The sequence below is a fragment of the Gnatocerus cornutus genome, chromosome 1, assembly GCF_029298725.1.
Source record: "Gnatocerus cornutus isolate USDA-ARS CGAHR chromosome 1, icGnaCorn1.1, whole genome shotgun sequence".
In the NCBI taxonomy this organism is placed as follows: Eukaryota; Metazoa; Arthropoda; class Insecta; order Coleoptera; family Tenebrionidae; genus Gnatocerus; species Gnatocerus cornutus.
This window is the reverse complement of record NC_142233.1, coordinates 29169166-29185412: the sequence shown is the minus strand read 5'-3', so window position 1 is coordinate 29185412 and position 16247 is coordinate 29169166. Positions and strand designations below refer to the sequence as shown.

The 16247-nt window shown below is 34.0% G+C and overlaps 3 protein-coding genes and 1 pseudogene across 5 annotated transcripts; 1 reads left to right on the top strand and 3 right to left on the bottom strand.

Moving 5' to 3' along the window:
- Nucleotides 1-97: 97 nt before the first annotated feature.
- Nucleotides 98-1324, bottom strand: LOC148181386 (uncharacterized). 3 transcript variants are annotated; one of them, XM_088037720.1, is made up of 3 exons: nucleotides 981-1323; nucleotides 587-932; nucleotides 98-533 (listed from the first exon to the last, which is right to left on the bottom strand). In XM_088037720.1, the coding sequence occupies exons 1-3, from the start codon at nucleotides 1188-1190 to the stop codon at nucleotides 259-261; spliced, it is 831 nt and encodes a 276-aa protein (XP_087893846.1). In that variant the 5' UTR covers nucleotides 1191-1323; the 3' UTR covers nucleotides 98-258. The 3 variants fall into 3 exon arrangements, with proteins under 3 accessions (XP_087893846.1, XP_087893855.1, XP_087893863.1); XM_088037729.1 differs by having other exon boundaries at nucleotides 1064-1195; XM_088037737.1 differs by having other exon boundaries at nucleotides 256-438; nucleotides 981-1324.
- A 172-nt stretch (nucleotides 1325-1496) lies between these two features.
- Nucleotides 1497-7453, top strand: Taz (tafazzin, phospholipid-lysophospholipid transacylase). Its single transcript, XM_088037749.1, has 4 exons — nucleotides 1497-1981; nucleotides 2032-2160; nucleotides 4491-4703; nucleotides 4753-7453. The coding sequence occupies exons 1-4, from the start codon at nucleotides 1849-1851 to the stop codon at nucleotides 5091-5093; spliced, it is 816 nt and encodes a 271-aa protein (XP_087893875.1). The 5' UTR covers nucleotides 1497-1848; the 3' UTR covers nucleotides 5094-7453.
- A 1910-nt stretch (nucleotides 7454-9363) lies between these two features.
- On the bottom strand, nucleotides 9364-11161 carry LOC148181384 (myrosinase 1-like). Its single transcript, XM_088032570.1, has 6 exons — nucleotides 11085-11161; nucleotides 10255-11026; nucleotides 9913-10209; nucleotides 9729-9863; nucleotides 9568-9674; nucleotides 9364-9518 (listed from the first exon to the last, which is right to left on the bottom strand). Exons 1-6 carry the CDS (start codon nucleotides 11132-11134, stop codon nucleotides 9395-9397), a joined length of 1485 nt encoding a protein of 494 aa, XP_087888696.1. The 5' UTR covers nucleotides 11135-11161; the 3' UTR covers nucleotides 9364-9394.
- A 2373-nt stretch (nucleotides 11162-13534) lies between these two features.
- Nucleotides 13535-15675, bottom strand: LOC148181383 (myrosinase 1-like; annotated as a pseudogene).
- Nucleotides 15676-16247: the final 572 nt, after the last annotated feature.

The following is a 16247-nucleotide window of genomic DNA, read 5'->3' as shown; positions in this document are numbered from 1 at the left end:
TAAAAAGATTTGTTTGTTAGGAAATAAATAGTTTAAAGATGTTTTATAACTTGTGTTTCTATAAAAATCTGATTAAAAAATTAATACAATAAAAAGATTAGATTTGATATGATAAAAACCATTCTATATTGTTCTAGTATGTACACAATAGCTCTTTTTTGCTGAAAATAAACATTTTACTTCTTAATAATGTAGACACATTACCAACATAATATTAAAACTTTTGCTATTATTTAGCATTGTAAATATGCAAATAATTTAATCTATTATCATAATTTTATCATTTCTAGATGAAGAACAGATACTTGATTGTATTTCAACAACACTGTCATCACTGTCTGAGTCAGAATCTGAAATTTCCAATACATCTGTTGAATTGTTTACTTTTTTTGAATGTTGTACTGTTGGAGTGGTGCCATAAAGGTCCTGCAATAAAGACTGCCACAATTTCAGTTTAGATTGAAAATTCACATTAGGTCCAACTAAGATTTCAAGCTTTTGTTTCACTTCATTTGCACATGAAAGCTCAATCACTAAATCAAAAAAAGTTTGAAATTCAATGTCCAAACATTTATATCATTCTTACCTGCATAGTTTAAATAAAATTCTATAAAATCAGTCACTTCATATGTATCTATGTGCCAAGTTATAGTCCAGTTCAGTTCTAGATACTTGTCTCTCAAATTTTCATTACAACACTTCACAGTAATCCCTCCATCATCCACTTTAGCTATTACATTTCTTTGTTTTTCAAAAACTGTCAGTACAATCAATCTTCTGCTCTCAAATAATTGTGCAAATTTTGTCAAAACTTCAAAGGTTAGATTAATGTTTCTTCTACGTTGCAGGAAATTTTTACACGACGCTATTTCTCTCGAAAGGAGTTCGTTGAATACGTTGATTTCTAGTTTTAAAACTTCTGCATAACTTTCCTGAAAGTTCCAACAGTTATAAATTTTAATTAAATTCTAGATACTTACATATTTAAAAGCAAGGATTCTTAAGGCAATATTTATATTAAATATAGTCAATTCTATTCTATACAGTAAACACACTTTCTCACCAAATTGGTGAGGATGTCGAACAGAATCATATGGCTCTACATTGAATTTCACAAAGTTTATATCACTAATGTCAGCATTAACATTAAATAAGTTCTTGAATTCTTGTACAGTTGGATTAGTACCCATGTTCCTAATCAGAGGAGGTTTTTATCAAAAAATATAAACATTTCTGGGAACCGAAAATAAAAATATTGTTACATTTTTATGGATTTGTTGACAGGTGACATTTCAAATAGTAGTACATAACAGTCAGCATCCATAACATGTTGCGTTTGCAACATTTATCTCTGGTTGATTATCATTTATGTTGTTAATAAAAGATTCAATGAAACGAATTATTTTGTTGTTTTTGATTCCCGTACTCGTTTTATTTTCACTCGCCGTTATGGAGATTCCAAATTATGCCTCATATACGTCCGCGTTTGACATTTCCAAATGTCAAAAGCAAACGTCATCGTCAATGTCGTGCAAGTCGGACAGATCTCGCTTTAATATTCATTCTCGTAACAGGTTCAATATTCTAAATTTTCTCCACAGTGTTCGTGCACTTTGCTCGTTGGGTGGTGCGTGAATACGATTTGTCATATCACTCCGTTACCATAAGTTATTACATAATTCATGTCTGCTCCGCTCTAAATAGATCGTATAAAAAAATTGATTCAACTGAATGATGTGCGTCCGCATGTGCACACCCCCGTATCACATAATTCGCGTTTTAGTGCAAGATTAGTGCTCTCTGACAAGAAATGCAAGTAACAATGACGATATTTTAAACCAATGAAACATGTCAGTTAGTGCGAAAATGGTGTACAATATTGGCTGGATTATTCCCAAACTTCGGGGGCCTACCAAGTTATGGAGTATTGCGAGTACTATTACAGTGGCTGCAGTGGGACTATTTAGCAGAATATTAATTCGTAAGATTGTATTTAAAAAAATTTGATTTGAAATAATCTTTGAGTTTCAGAGTGGTTGAATCGGGCAAAAATACATAATAGCCATATTATAACTTCTACATTGGATAACAGACCGAGAAATGTGCCTCTCATTACGGTCTCAAATCATCACTCGTGTTTTGATGATCCCGGAATTTGGGGTAAGTAGAGTAAATTTCAAGGATCTTAGATGGAGACATCAATGCAATGAAATAAAAATGTGTTTAATGAATGTGGGGTTTGGAGGAATTTTAAATTAAAAACATGATAAGGCATTAATAACAATAAATTATTATTGTTCATTGTGTCAGTATTTTCCAAGGTTTGTTTGTTTTGCGAAAATGTTTACTTTTCACAATTTGGGGTAGTGTTTATTTTATTTTTATTTTTATTCATAAATATTTAACATAAAGACAAATTCCGTCGGTACTCCTATATAAAAGTACTTTTTTATAATAATTTAGTTGTACGTACTTTTAAAATTTGTAGTTTTTTATTAATGAAAAGTTGCTTTCTCATTTAAGTCTGTAGTTATTGATAATAATCATTATTTGATGACACACATTTAATAATGGATGTTCCATTGTGTTCATTGTATACCAGTTGTATGAAATGAATATTTCAAATGAAGGATAACTTGTTGTTCAGGACAGAGGCAATTAACAAAGCTTGAACCTACGGCCCAGTGGTTCATCCGTAACTTGTTGTTATCAATTTTTTTTGTGCAAAACCAATTATATTAATTTGATTGACTTGAATAAGATTGCTGCAGAGATAATAATTTACTTTGAACTGTTTCACATGTGTTTTTCTTCTAAATGTTGAATCATTATCAAAACTATTTTTCTGACAAATTTGAAACAAAGTTAATTTCAAAGATTTTAGTTTTGACGATGATAGAACGATACAAAAAAAAGGTTCTAAAGAAACCGGGCCAATGATCCCATGAAAAGTCCACTAAAATGTTTAAATATGGAAAGTTCTTCATTGTTTTCGAAGTTGAATTTCGATTTTAATTGTAAAACCATTTTTACTACGCATTACCCTATTTGGTAAAAACTGCTTTCTAACATTGAGAATAAATTTTTCTTGAATTCAGTGCATATTTGCTTGTTATTTTAGTTCAAATGATCTCTTTAATTCCATTTTCTTATTGGTTCATAATCTCTTTAATTGCGCCTTTAGGATTATCAAGGATTGTTTTTTCCTGTCCGTCCATAAGTGAATCTAAAGAAATTTGCATGTTACATACCACACTTTGATTATTTTTAAAAGCTAATGAAAGCAGGAGACGAGTTACTACATAATCTGAGTTGAGATCATTTGTGCAAATCATAATAATCGTAAACAATAAAAATAGCACAGTTGACCTTTCATAAAATTCTTAGTCAGTGGAAGAAAGTTCTGTATTTAGTGTAATAACATAGAAATCGATATGCATTTTGTACATATTGCAGCATAAAATATATCATTTTGCGACCACAAACTGCAGGTTATTATACTAACTGTTGACAACGCATTTATTTAAAATTTATCAGTTGATAATAAAAATTACAAAGTTTCTATGGCGTTTTTCGTTAGTTTATTTACTTTTCAACCTAAAACTTTATATCGATAATTATTTATAGATTTTCGGTGGTCGTACTGTTACTCGTGGCCTAAAATGACGCCCCGTCAAAGATATTCTATTTCTAGTGTTTTCACATTTCGTGAAACCACACAATACAATTTCAACGTAATAAAATTTTACGTATGCAACTTTTGTTGTATGGTTTTTCATTACGCTCTTTATTTATAAAATATTGGCTTTTATGGACACTTCTGCTGACCTATTTTAAGTGAAAAGCATCAAAATCAAATTAAAAATCTAACTAAACGGAAAATGTTTTGCTATTTGCCGTAAAACTTCAAGTACCCAGGAGATAACACTCAACTATGTTGTTGCAAGGGCCATAAATGGCGTTGCAAATGGTAAAATAAAATTAACTATAAAGAAATCCAATTCCACGGTTAAAGTTTTTAATTCGTTCATATCAATAAGCGATGCTGATTAAGGTAAAATGAGCGAAAGCAGCAAAAGTGGTCAAAAATTGTCTTGTAACTGTCTGTTTCTTAAAGTACCTACACGACATGCGAAGTAATTATTAGTCGTTAATGAATAAATAATGCATGGTTTTCTTCAAATGAATGACGATTATTATTAACTTTTTAGTATTACTTTAAAGTAGATCATGCCGAAGTTTTTATAATATATTCTGCTTCTGTTTAAATCTCTTTATTATCGATCTTATTGTACTTTTAATAAGACAATTTTTATGTAATATTTTATAATCGAGACGAATGATCAAATATAGTGGTCGCCTCTCAGTATCGACAATCAATTAAAATTTTCCTGCCAAACCAGATTACATATTTTGGTACTCTTTAACTTGTGGACAATTGAAAATAAAATTTTGTATGCAATTCGTACGAATTTTTTAATTTTTTCCAGGTACTTTAAAGTGGCGTCATCTCATGCGTCCAAACGTGATGCGTTGGTCGCTGGCGGCCCACGACATCTGCTTCACGTGCGCTCAACATTCTTACTTCTTCAGTTTGGGCAAGTGCATCCCTGTTATAAGAGGTGCGGGCGTGTATCAGGACGCTGTCGATTTCTGCATAGAACAATTGGCCAAAGGTTCTTGGGTTCACATTTTCCCCGAAGGTTGTCACGATTATTTAAAAAAAATCCGCTTATTTTCGTTTGTCTTTAGGTAAAGTGAATATGACCAAAGAAAACATGAGACTGAAGTGGGGTGTGGGTAGAATGATCTTCGAGGCTCCTATCACTCCGATCGTGATCCCGATTTGGCACATTGGAATGGACGATGTTCTGCCCAACGAACCACCATACGTTCTGAGGTTGGGGAAAAATTTAACTTTTAACTACGGGAATCCCATAGATTTATCTGAGATGGTACGACAGTTGAAAGAGAGAAAAGCCACGGATGTTGAAGCGAGGAAGGAAATTACAGACTTTTTACAAGAGCAGCTATTGAAGTTAAAAGCCGAGACGGAAGAACTACACAAGAAGAATTTTAAATTGAATTTATGATATTTAAACGATTAGTTAGAAGCGTAGGTATTTATTCGATTTTTAATTTTAATAGCGACGTAAAGGGTTTTGTTTGAATTATTTGGGTAATATTGTTAAAAAAGCAATATTGAACGCTAGTCATCTAATTTTGCCATGAATGTTTTTGGAGGTTGATTGTGGGACACTGTGAATGCAATTTACGGTATCTCATAGGTATTATTTTCAGCATTATATTAGTTTCAATTACGGTTTTTAGTCATAACGTCGACGAATAATCTAAAAGGAACAAAAAAAATCTCGACGGCGTTATACGTAGATACAATGGGGGAATTTTCTTGGTTTATGTTTACACGTATCACGACATTTTATGTAATGCCAAAGTTTTCATCACTTCTATCTGAGCTTATTTGCTTTTACATAGCATTACGTTATTGTGATATTTTTTTAGCGGGGAGGGCCAAGCCTAATTGTTAAATTGATGCCTAATATTAACTCTTTTTGACAATTAGACATTTATTGAATTGATAACGCAAAGTAGATTATAGAAGCAATAGAATTTAGAAAATTCTTCTTTTGTAAATTGGGAACTTGAATTACCAAAAATTTTGAAATGGGGCGGTGGAGGCGTGTTTTTTAAGTAAATTAAGATGTAATTGTAATCGTATTTGAGAAATGATTGTTAGATGCATATTTGGAGAAATATTCAGGGATTGCAACAACCGCTTTGGGAAGTAGTAACCAATATGCATTTAAGTGTAGATAAATTGTGAACAAAAATTAAGAAATCGAACAAATTTTTACTCGCATGAGATTCGAAACTTTTCACTGGGCAGTGACTGCGCTACTTTATTGTACAGAACAATGTCCGTTTTCATCATCGACAATTTTGTAAAATGTAATTATGTATGTCGATATAATTTGCCATGACAATCGCACTACAAATGTTAATGGCGGTTCCGTTTTTGATTGTGAAACGTGCCGTTCATGTTCACTGTTTGAAACTCTTTCTGATAGGAATTTACATTTTCAAACTAAAATTGGCTGCGTGTCATGTTTCCAGATTTTGTAGGTTGTAAGCTTATGTAGGAATTTGGGTTGCTTGCAACAAGTTCTTCCAATTTAGAAACATCTCGAATGTGTCTTCTTAATCTTACATTTGTCTCCCTTATATATACTGTTAAATAACTTTGAAAATATGTACATATTAGCTAGTGCTGTTGGTTTTCAACCGTTCGCAATTGTAATGCAACCCCAAATCAAAGTTTTTGTGTCAAAACATCGCTTTGTATCAAAATCAAAACTGCATTTTTGTAATTTTAAAGTTGAAATCAAATTTCACCACTTCACGTTACATTGCTTTATACATACTGTAAATATTTTATTTATTACATTATGTTTCCTGGACGTGACAATTCGACAGTTTTTTTATCATTTTCCCAAAGATTAGATTTATAGCACAAACACAAATTGGGTTCGGTAGAGCCGAACGAACGAGAAATTACACTTCGTTCTAGATAATTTCATTTTATTACTCCATTTTTCATTATCATTTGATTAGCATATAGGTTCGGACGTAGAATGTCTGTCACCAAGCTAAAGATTAGTATTTAAGGCTGTGAACAACAGTCGAACAATCAAGATCAAAATAAGCTATCTAGCCACATTTATTTTGTAGTGGTGCATATTTTATCTTGGATTTGTAGTCTGGCGGATTGGAAGGGAATTGCTTTAGGTGCTTAAACTCGCATTTCTCTAACCCGATACTTGCTAATTATCATTTTATTTGCACTTAATTACGTTCATGTATCGCGTTTCTTGAGGCTAAAAACGGTGCTGTTTATCAAATCGTTCTATAATTGATAATTCTTAGGTGCATTGACCAGTTCAGCCAGACTAGAAATTTTCAATGCACAAGTTCCCAATTACAAAACTAATATTAAAATAGTTTGTAAGGTTTAGGCGGTAACTTATAGTCATACTGGTTCCTTTGGGACTCTAAATAAATGTCTCCCCTATTTTTATTAAACTAGATTTAGTTTTCTCATTTTTATAAGAACAATGTCGATAGTGACGACGAAAATTATTTTGTATGTAATTAGTTAGTATATTTTGAAAGTTTAGCGCGATTTTACGGTTTTTACCCTCGTTACATGTGATTGTTGTTTCGGAACTAGATTTGTTGACATTTGTTGTATGTTTTTTGTTTTTGTACATTCATTTTTAAATTGCATATTTTGATGATACACTTCCATTCCAAAATCATCGTTTACTCGAACAGATTTGTTCGTCTTTGTTAGATCATTTTAGACGTATGTACCTAAATATTTGTTTAGATTGTTGTGCTTTTATTTTTTAAATAAATTCGATTTACTCTATTACTTTCCGCAATTTCGGAAAACGTCTTCGTTATCCCATTGAAAAAAGGCTAATTGAGCAGCAAAAACTCGACTATTTCCAACTCAAATAAAGGGTAAGATACATGTAGGCAACACATTACACACCTGCACAACTTGTTTGGTTTTCTCGTACACCGATGTCATGGAACCTGGCTCAACCACCTGCTTTAGAGCAGTTCTCATGTCTTCAGAACACCTATTCAACTACAACTTGTAGCGCCTCCTCATGTTATGAATTAATTCCGGTCTCATGAATACTTTCGGTATTTGTACAATTGTTGATGTGTAAAATAAATTGTGTGGTGTTGTGAGCATTGTGTGAGTGGTTTTCAAATATTCTTTGGATTACATTGATCAAGACGGATTTTATCAAAGAGAAGAGGGCCTGTAGCAAGTTAGCGGTTTTGAAATCAAGGTCAGCTTTTTTTTAAATAAAGCTCCACTTTGTCTTTTTGAATGGCACCGTAGCTGTGACCAATTGGGTAATAACTAATAAAACCATAATGACGCGGCATTTTCTTAATAAAGATGCGTTTTAAACACGGGTTCGGATCAATTTTGGAGGTATTTGCCCAATACGGAAGAAAGTCGAAAAAATTCCCATATTGAAATAATGAATTAAACATTTTTCGTTATCTGCAAATACGCTTCGTTTCGCTTTACCTGGAAACTGAAAATTTTTCAGCGCCGCGCTAAGTGAATAATTTCACGCTCGTTCGGTGTGAATTAAACCAAAGTGTTAAAAAGCACAAATATGTTGCTAATCTTTGCCTCTCGTAGGCGATGCCATCCAGAAAATTAGTCTTCCCGCAGATGGTATCGCCTGTTCCAGCCTTGATTCATCATAATTTATGATCTGTAATGAGCAGGTATGCGACCAAGAGGCGGCGACTGCCATCACAACGAAGTTTTTAACTTTTTTTACGACGATTTAAATGTAATAAATACTTAAAAGATATTTAGCACTCTATTAAGGGTGGCAATCGCTCGTTTGATTTCGCCGACTAAACTTCTCGTCATGAATTTACGAGCGAAACACTTATTATCTGAATTGTTTTATAGCAAAATTACTTGAGTCAGTTTTACTTTTAAGGTATTGCCGTTTGCCGGTTGTGTGTCTTTTTATATCAAGGGTTTGAAGGAAAAGACTGGATTTATAGGTAGTTAGATATTACGATATCAATAAATTCGTGCTGTGTACGAAGACTAAGCTCATTTAAAATCCAAAGTAGCCTCTAACCGATATATTTATACGGCTGCTTGAGAGCATCAGCTGAGATTTAAAGATTGAGAAACGGGATTGAGGCGACGTTTTCTGGTTAGAAGTTATGTTGCTGAAAGCGAGAGTCATTGTAAAGCAAGTGCTTACACTTTTATATGGTTTCATTATATCGAGATGTATTAGATTGTTCTTTCAAGGAAGTACAAGTATCGTTTGATAGACACTGAGAAGCTCCAAAAAACTTAACTCTATAATTGGTATCGTTTCCAACACATAATTTAGACTTCTAGAAGATCAATTAAGTTAATCATTTCTGTGCCAACAATTAACTGTGAGATATATTGACGTAAATCTAAAAGGAGAAGGAAATTATGTTATTTCAGGCATGAAATGAGTGGCTTTGACGTCTGTCTTTTTTCCTCCGGCGAGCAATTTCTTGAAAAGAGTCCCGGATAATTCCTCTTGTTTTCTTTTTGAAATCTCCAATATCCTCGTCAAGTATATAATTTGGTAGATCACGCGAATGTAATTTGATGTTCAGACAGTGTGGAATTAGCGACGTGGAGGTGGTGCTCCGTGGTTCCCATATACAGCAGTGATTGACCTGAATTTTAGTCTAGACGGACTTGCGGTGTTGGAAAAGTTTTTGTGTTTAGAAAGAAAGAGTGAATACGGTTTTCAATGTTTGTTTTATTTCTGAATTACTTGCAGGTATCAACCACGCATCTAGTCTTTATAACACTTGTGTAATACTTAGCGGAAGCTTTCGGAGTTCTTGTTCTGTTCGGGCTGTCAAAGTCCACTTCGTACAAACCAAACTTCTCCCTAAAAGAGCTTCGTTAGTGAAAGTATGAACTGTACAACGAATAATTACGTGTATCCACTTATCCATTCAAAGTTATCCATCAAACTCCATGCAGTGTATCTTGTAACATTCACTCCGTCTTCTACGATCGCGTCTACTAAGTTACTGAGATACTCCTGAAAGTCAAACATGAAATTTGGATTTTACTCGTAGTTTCCCGCTAAGATTACTCTGTAATAATTAATTCTTCTATCGTCGTCAAGGCCCCCACGGTCTGAGAATCCGTTTTCAGTGATGAAGATTTCTGGATTACCGTAAGTTTTACTTAGCCAGTTCAGAATTTTGCGTAAACCCCAGGGAACCACCTGTTGAAGAACGCATGGTTAATTTATTTACGTTATTATCCGAACTTACTTTGAGCCAAGATGCAGCGGAAGACTCCCAAGATTCATCAGTGTATTGTTTGACATTCAAATCGCTGTTATACCCGATATCGTCAAACGGTGCTTCTTCTTGGGCTTCGGCGTAAAGAGTACTATAATGGTTGAGTGCCAAATAATCATAAGTTCCTTTAATATACACGAGCTCTTCATCGGTGAATTTTGGAAGCCGAGATTGTGGATACCCTTGTTTTTCACTTCTTTCGTCAATACGGTCAATCATAACTTGTGGATAATTCCCGTGGACGATAGGATTTGCGTACCACCCATACTGAACACGCTGAGTAATAAGCGAAGTATTTTATTACGTACTTACCGTAAATTGTAAAGCTCTTTCTGAAGCTTCCAGGTCTTCGTCACTACTACTAGCCGGTTCAAACCACACAGTATCAATGACAATACCAACTTTGCCCCCTTGTTTGGCTCTAAATTCTTCGTCGTAAATGTGATATGCCTTCGCGTGAGCTTGTAGTAAGTTGTGGGTGCATCTGTAGTCTGCGACTCCGGTGGCCAACAATCCTGGAGCTTTTTCACCAGTACCATACCCTTGCAAACACGTTTGCTTAGGTTCGTTAAAAGTAATCCAATTTTTTACTAAATCTCCAAGATTTTCAAACGCAGTTCTTGCAAAATACGCATAATGTTCTGCGATCTCTGGATTTGGCCAACCTCCAAGATCCTCCAGGATCTCGGGAGTATCCCAATGAAAGATGGTAATCAAGGGCTCGATCCCATTATCTATTAATTCTTGCGTCAAGTTTCTGTAATATTGTATTCCTACTTCGTTGATGGGTGTTCCGGCCAAACCAAGAGGAACAATTCTATTCCAAGATAAAGAAAATCGGTAATAATCAACACCTAGGTCTTTTAACATTGCAACATCTTCTTTGTATTTATGGTATGAATCGCAAGCCACGTCTCCGTTGTACTGTTCGGCGATAAAATCCGGAATTACGTGACAGATGCGATCCCAGATATTTTCAGTTTTTCCATCTTCGTTCCAAGCACCTTCAACTTGATAAGATGCGGTTGCGGCGCCAAATTTCACGTGTTCTGGGAACTTGTTTTCTGAAGCTAGCTCAGCTTTGCTGGAATCAGTGAGTAGTAAATTGAGAATTTAAATTTTAAAAGAAATAGGAGTAGTACTTAAGGACAGTCGCCACGAAGATAGCTGAGATGATGATTTTGGCAGTCATCGTGATCGAGACTACATTTCTTGCGAATATTGCAGTATTTATAGAAATGATCTCTACGTTTATTCGTGATTTTTGATTTGTATCTTATCTGGCTAAGTAGACACCAAACAAGTGTAAAACACGGAATTTTTTTTCAAGTACCTTTTCAAATTATGCTTTTAAATAATATGTAACTGACGAAAAATATTTTAAAGGGAAATTTTAATTACCATAAGTGTTACAAAAAGGGAATTGAAATTATTAATATTTTAGCCATAATGACAGTTAGATATTTATTAATATTGCAAATATCTTGCAAGAAAATCCAGCTTACATGATGCTAGATAATGTTATCTTCAAAATTAATTTAAAGTGGTTAGATCAAGTGATTGCTTATACATGTGTAATCGAAGTGATTGATTTTTTCATGTACCATCATTTTAAAGTGTTTTTTGTTTGTAAATTACAATGCGTAATACTCAATGTCAAGAGATAAAAAAGGTGTATCACTGATAGTAGTTAAGTTGTTTATATAAGGTTTATAGGTATAAGGTTTATAAAATGTTTCTAGCATTAAAGGTGGCTAAGAAATTTGCCGCTCATTATAAATGTGAGTTTAGATTTTTCAACCGACATTTGTAGTTAACCTCAATCTTAAAGCAAAGTAGTTTTGAGTTTTGAGTTTTGAAAAGAAAACTGTTCTAATTGTGGTTTGAAACCTGAAAATCAAAAATTTGGACACAAATCCGTAACTGAAACGTTGTTGACGTAAGTAGCATTATGAATAATTTTCAAGATAGTTATAGTCACTATGAAAACAAAGCGGCAAAGTAACAGGTGACAGTGACAGGAATTTCAGAGCCACCCTTGATGCTAGAAACATTTCTAACATCTTGTATTTATCTAACAATACTAATGCCTTTTATTTTATTGTCACAAAAGGTGATTGGTGGTTGTTTCCTAAAATGGAGAAGTATTTGTACTTATTTCGGCCTTTGGCTTCTTGTATTTCGCTCACTCTTGTTTATTTTTCCGACTTATTAGAAATAACGAAAGTGAATTTATTTAATAAATGTTGTCATTACGTTTTATTTTATTGCTTTAACAAAGTTGGCTTCAAAAATAAGCGTGATATCGACCACAATTAATAGATGTACATACATTTATTCGACAGGAAGATATAGAAACTTTTTTTTTCGAAAATTTTCAAATTTTAATTTAGGATATTGTAACATAATTTTTATCAGCAAAAATAATATCTTTCTATGTTTCATAATTCGGGAGATATGTGAAGTTTTAAAAATTGAAAAAAAAAATTTTATATCGAATTTTAAGTAACAAATGTGCGAAAAAAACAATGGCGAAGACCGCATTTTTCCATCTGTCGTGGTTTCGGAGATATTGAATATTGAAAAGTGCGAAAATAAATAACAACAACCCAAAAATTTAATTGACCATAACTCAGTTATTTCTTGTCGTACGTAGACTTTGACCACAGATTTGAAATTTGTATGAAATTCTGCGTAAAATGAGTACGATATAAAGTTTTGCAGATAGAAATTGGTTTTTATGGCAGCGAAATAAAAATTATCTAGTCATTACCACAGCCCTCCGAGAGCTGACCGTACCCACAATAAATCATATTGTTCCGATATTCCACAGGGCCGGGATTGTTTACACGCTGAGAGTACTACCTGCGAGCTACGTTGTAATAGTAAGGGTTGGTACCATCATTCAACAGATAAAAGTGGAACGGCAAAAATTTGTCACAATAAATTCTGCTACAGATTAATGACGACAATATTTAATATTTCTAAATGCATTATCAGATCATTAAGAACCAATAATAAATATAAGTAGGTAGTCTAAAGTAGCTACATATCACATATCCAAAGATCAGACTGTATGAATGATCCAAGATTACAAAAAGTTACTTATTTTTTCAAAGTAGGTGAATTTTAAAATTTTGCGTTAATATTACGCTTCACTACACAATACGGACCTGGGCAAGACCAGCAGCATATTATTTATGACAGGGTAATATTTGCGGTATTGCTCCATTGTTGGCATACTTAACTGCGGCACAATGGGACCCTACCATAAAAACCAATTTCTATCTGCAAAACTTTAACATAAGTTTACTTCAAAAATAGGTGAGATATCGACAGACATAGATTTACTTAAGCAAGAAGAAAGTATACTTTTCCAGCACAAAACCTGATTGGCTAACTCATATTTTTATGGTCGTGTTTTTGGGCTCATAACCAAATAACCTCAACAGTTCTTTATGTTATTGTTGAACTTCGGTTAACAAAAAATTATTTGCGGGTATCGACCAAGCATCTCGCCTTTATTAGGGTAGTATAGTACATGACGGATGTTTGTTTTATTTTCGAATTATCTTTTTTTTTCAACAAAAAATTATTTGCAGGTATCGACCACGCATCTACTTTTTATTACACTTGTGTAATACTTGGCGGAAGCTTTCGGAGTTCTTGTTCTGTTCGGGCTGTCAAAGTCCACTTCGTACAAACCAAACTTTTCCCTAAAAGAGCATTGTGAGTGAAAGTATACGAAGTGGACAACGAATAATTACGTGTATCCACTTCTCCATTCAAAGTTATCCATCAAACTCCACGCAGTGTATCTTGTAACATTTACTCCATCTTCTACGATCGCATCCACTAAGTTACTGAGATACTCCTAAAAGTCGAACATCAAATTTTGATTTTAGTTTTTCGGTAAAATTACTCTGTAATAATTAATTCTCCTATCGTCGTCAAGGCCCCCACGGTCTGAGAAGCCATTTTCAGTGATGAAAATTTCGTGATTTCCATAAGTTTTACTTAACCAGTTCAAAGTTTTTCGCAAACCTCAGGGGACTACCTGTAGAAAAATTTGTAGTAAATTTACTTACGCTACTATTCATGCTTACTTTAAGCCAAGAGGAGGCTGAAGACTCCCAACTTTCATCGGTGTATTGGCGGACGTTCAAATCGCTGTCATATCCTATATCGTCGATCGGTGCTTCTTCTTGGGCTTCGGCGTACACAGTACTATAATGGTTGAGTGCCAAATAATCATAAGTTCCTTTAATATACACGAGTTCTTCATCAGTGAATTTTGGAAGCCGCGATCGTGGATAATCTTGTTTTTCACTTCTTTCGTCAATACGGTCGATCATAACTTGTGGATAATTCCCGTGAACGATGGGATTTGCGTACCACCCATACTGAACACGCTGAGTAATAAGCGAAGTATTTTATTACGTACTTACCGTAAATTGTAAAGCTCTTTCTGCAGCTTCAACATCTTCGTGACTACTACTTGCAGGTTCGAACCACACAGTATCAATGACAATACCAACTTTGCCCCCTTGTTTGGCTCTAAATTCTTCGTCGTAAATGTGATATGCTTTTGCGTGAGCTTTTAGTAAGTTATGAGTGCATCTGTAGTCCGAGATTCCAGTATCTTTCAATCCTGGAGCTTTTCCACCAGTACCATACCCTTCCAAACACGTTTGCTTAGGTTCGTTAAAAGTTATCCAGTTTTTGACCAGATCTCCAAGATTTTCAAACGCAGTTCTTGCAAAATACGCATAACGTTCTGCGATTTCCGGTTCAGGCCAACCTCCAAGATCCTCCAGGATCTGTGGAGTATCCCAGTGGAAGATAGTAACCAAAGGCTGAATTCCATTATCTATCAATTCTTGCGTCAAGTTCCTGTAATACTGTATTCCGAGTTTGTTGATGGTCGATCCGGTTAAACCAAGTGGAACAATTCTATTCCAAGATAAAGAAAATCGGTAATAATCAACTCCTAGGTCTTTTAACATGGCAACATCTTCTTTATATTTATGATATGAGTCACAAGCGACGTCTCCGTTGTCCTGGTTGGCGATAAAGTCCGGAAAGTTGTGACAGATACTATCCCAGATATTTCTAGTTTTTCCATCTTCGTTCCAAGCACCTTCAACTTGATAAGATGCGGTTGCAGTCCCAAATTTTACGTGTTCTGGGAACTTGTTTTCTGAAGCTAGCTCAACTTTGCTGGAATCATGAGTAAAATAGCGAATTTAAATTATAAAAATTAGGAGTGGTACTTGAGGACAGCTGCCACGAAGATAGCCCAAATGATGATTTTGGCAGTCATCGTATTGGAAACTATAGTTGTTGCGAACAGTGCGGTATTTATACAAGTGATCACTTCGATTATTGGTGATTTTTGATTTTTATCTTATCTACCTTAGACACCAAACTAGGGTAAAACACGGCCATTTTTTTGCAAGGGCCTTCTTAAGTTATCCACTTAAATTCTTGACGAAAAATATTCTATTAGGATGTTTTAATTACAAAAGTGCTACAAAAAGGGAAATCAAGTCATTACAGTACAGCCTCGATTATCCGTGCTTCTCGGGACCGGAGCCTGCACGGATAATCGAAAAACATAGATAATCGAGTTGTTAAATTTTTTAAAGTTTTAGCTCTCTGCACTGACTTAAATCTCATTAAACTACACCAACTGTTGCTCGTGAAATTAAATTTTTTTAAGTTTTCTAACATTGGGAACAAAAATACGAAGTATGTAGTTGGTCTTCAATTTGTGTGTTTTTTTGTAATGCACGGATAATCCGCACCCAGATAATTGAGGTTCTACTATATTCTTTTAGCGATAATGGTAGATGTTTATCAATGTTGTAAATATTAAAACTATATTATTATAGTTTTTTCATTAGTTATTATTAGACATTTTGCAAGCAAAATTCAGCTCAATAATGTCATTCCAAGTATTAATAAAATGTGGTTAGATCAAGTGATTGCTTATACATCTGTAATCAAATTATTTTGTGTTTGTAAATTACAATTCGTGCAACTCAATGCCAGTTGTTTATATGTATTATACAGGTGTCCCAGAACTCGCGTCTCAGAGAGAAACGGCTTATGGAGGCAACAATTCTGAACCAAAATTTTGAAACTATAATTTTTTAACTCAAAAAATAATTGAGATAAGACGAAAGGGAGTATGACACTGATACTTTTTTATTTTCTTTTATTGTCTTAATCATCTATAGAAATGTTTACTTTTCCTGTACGAAACCTGGTTGGTTAGCTCATTTTTTCTGTCGTGTTCACGG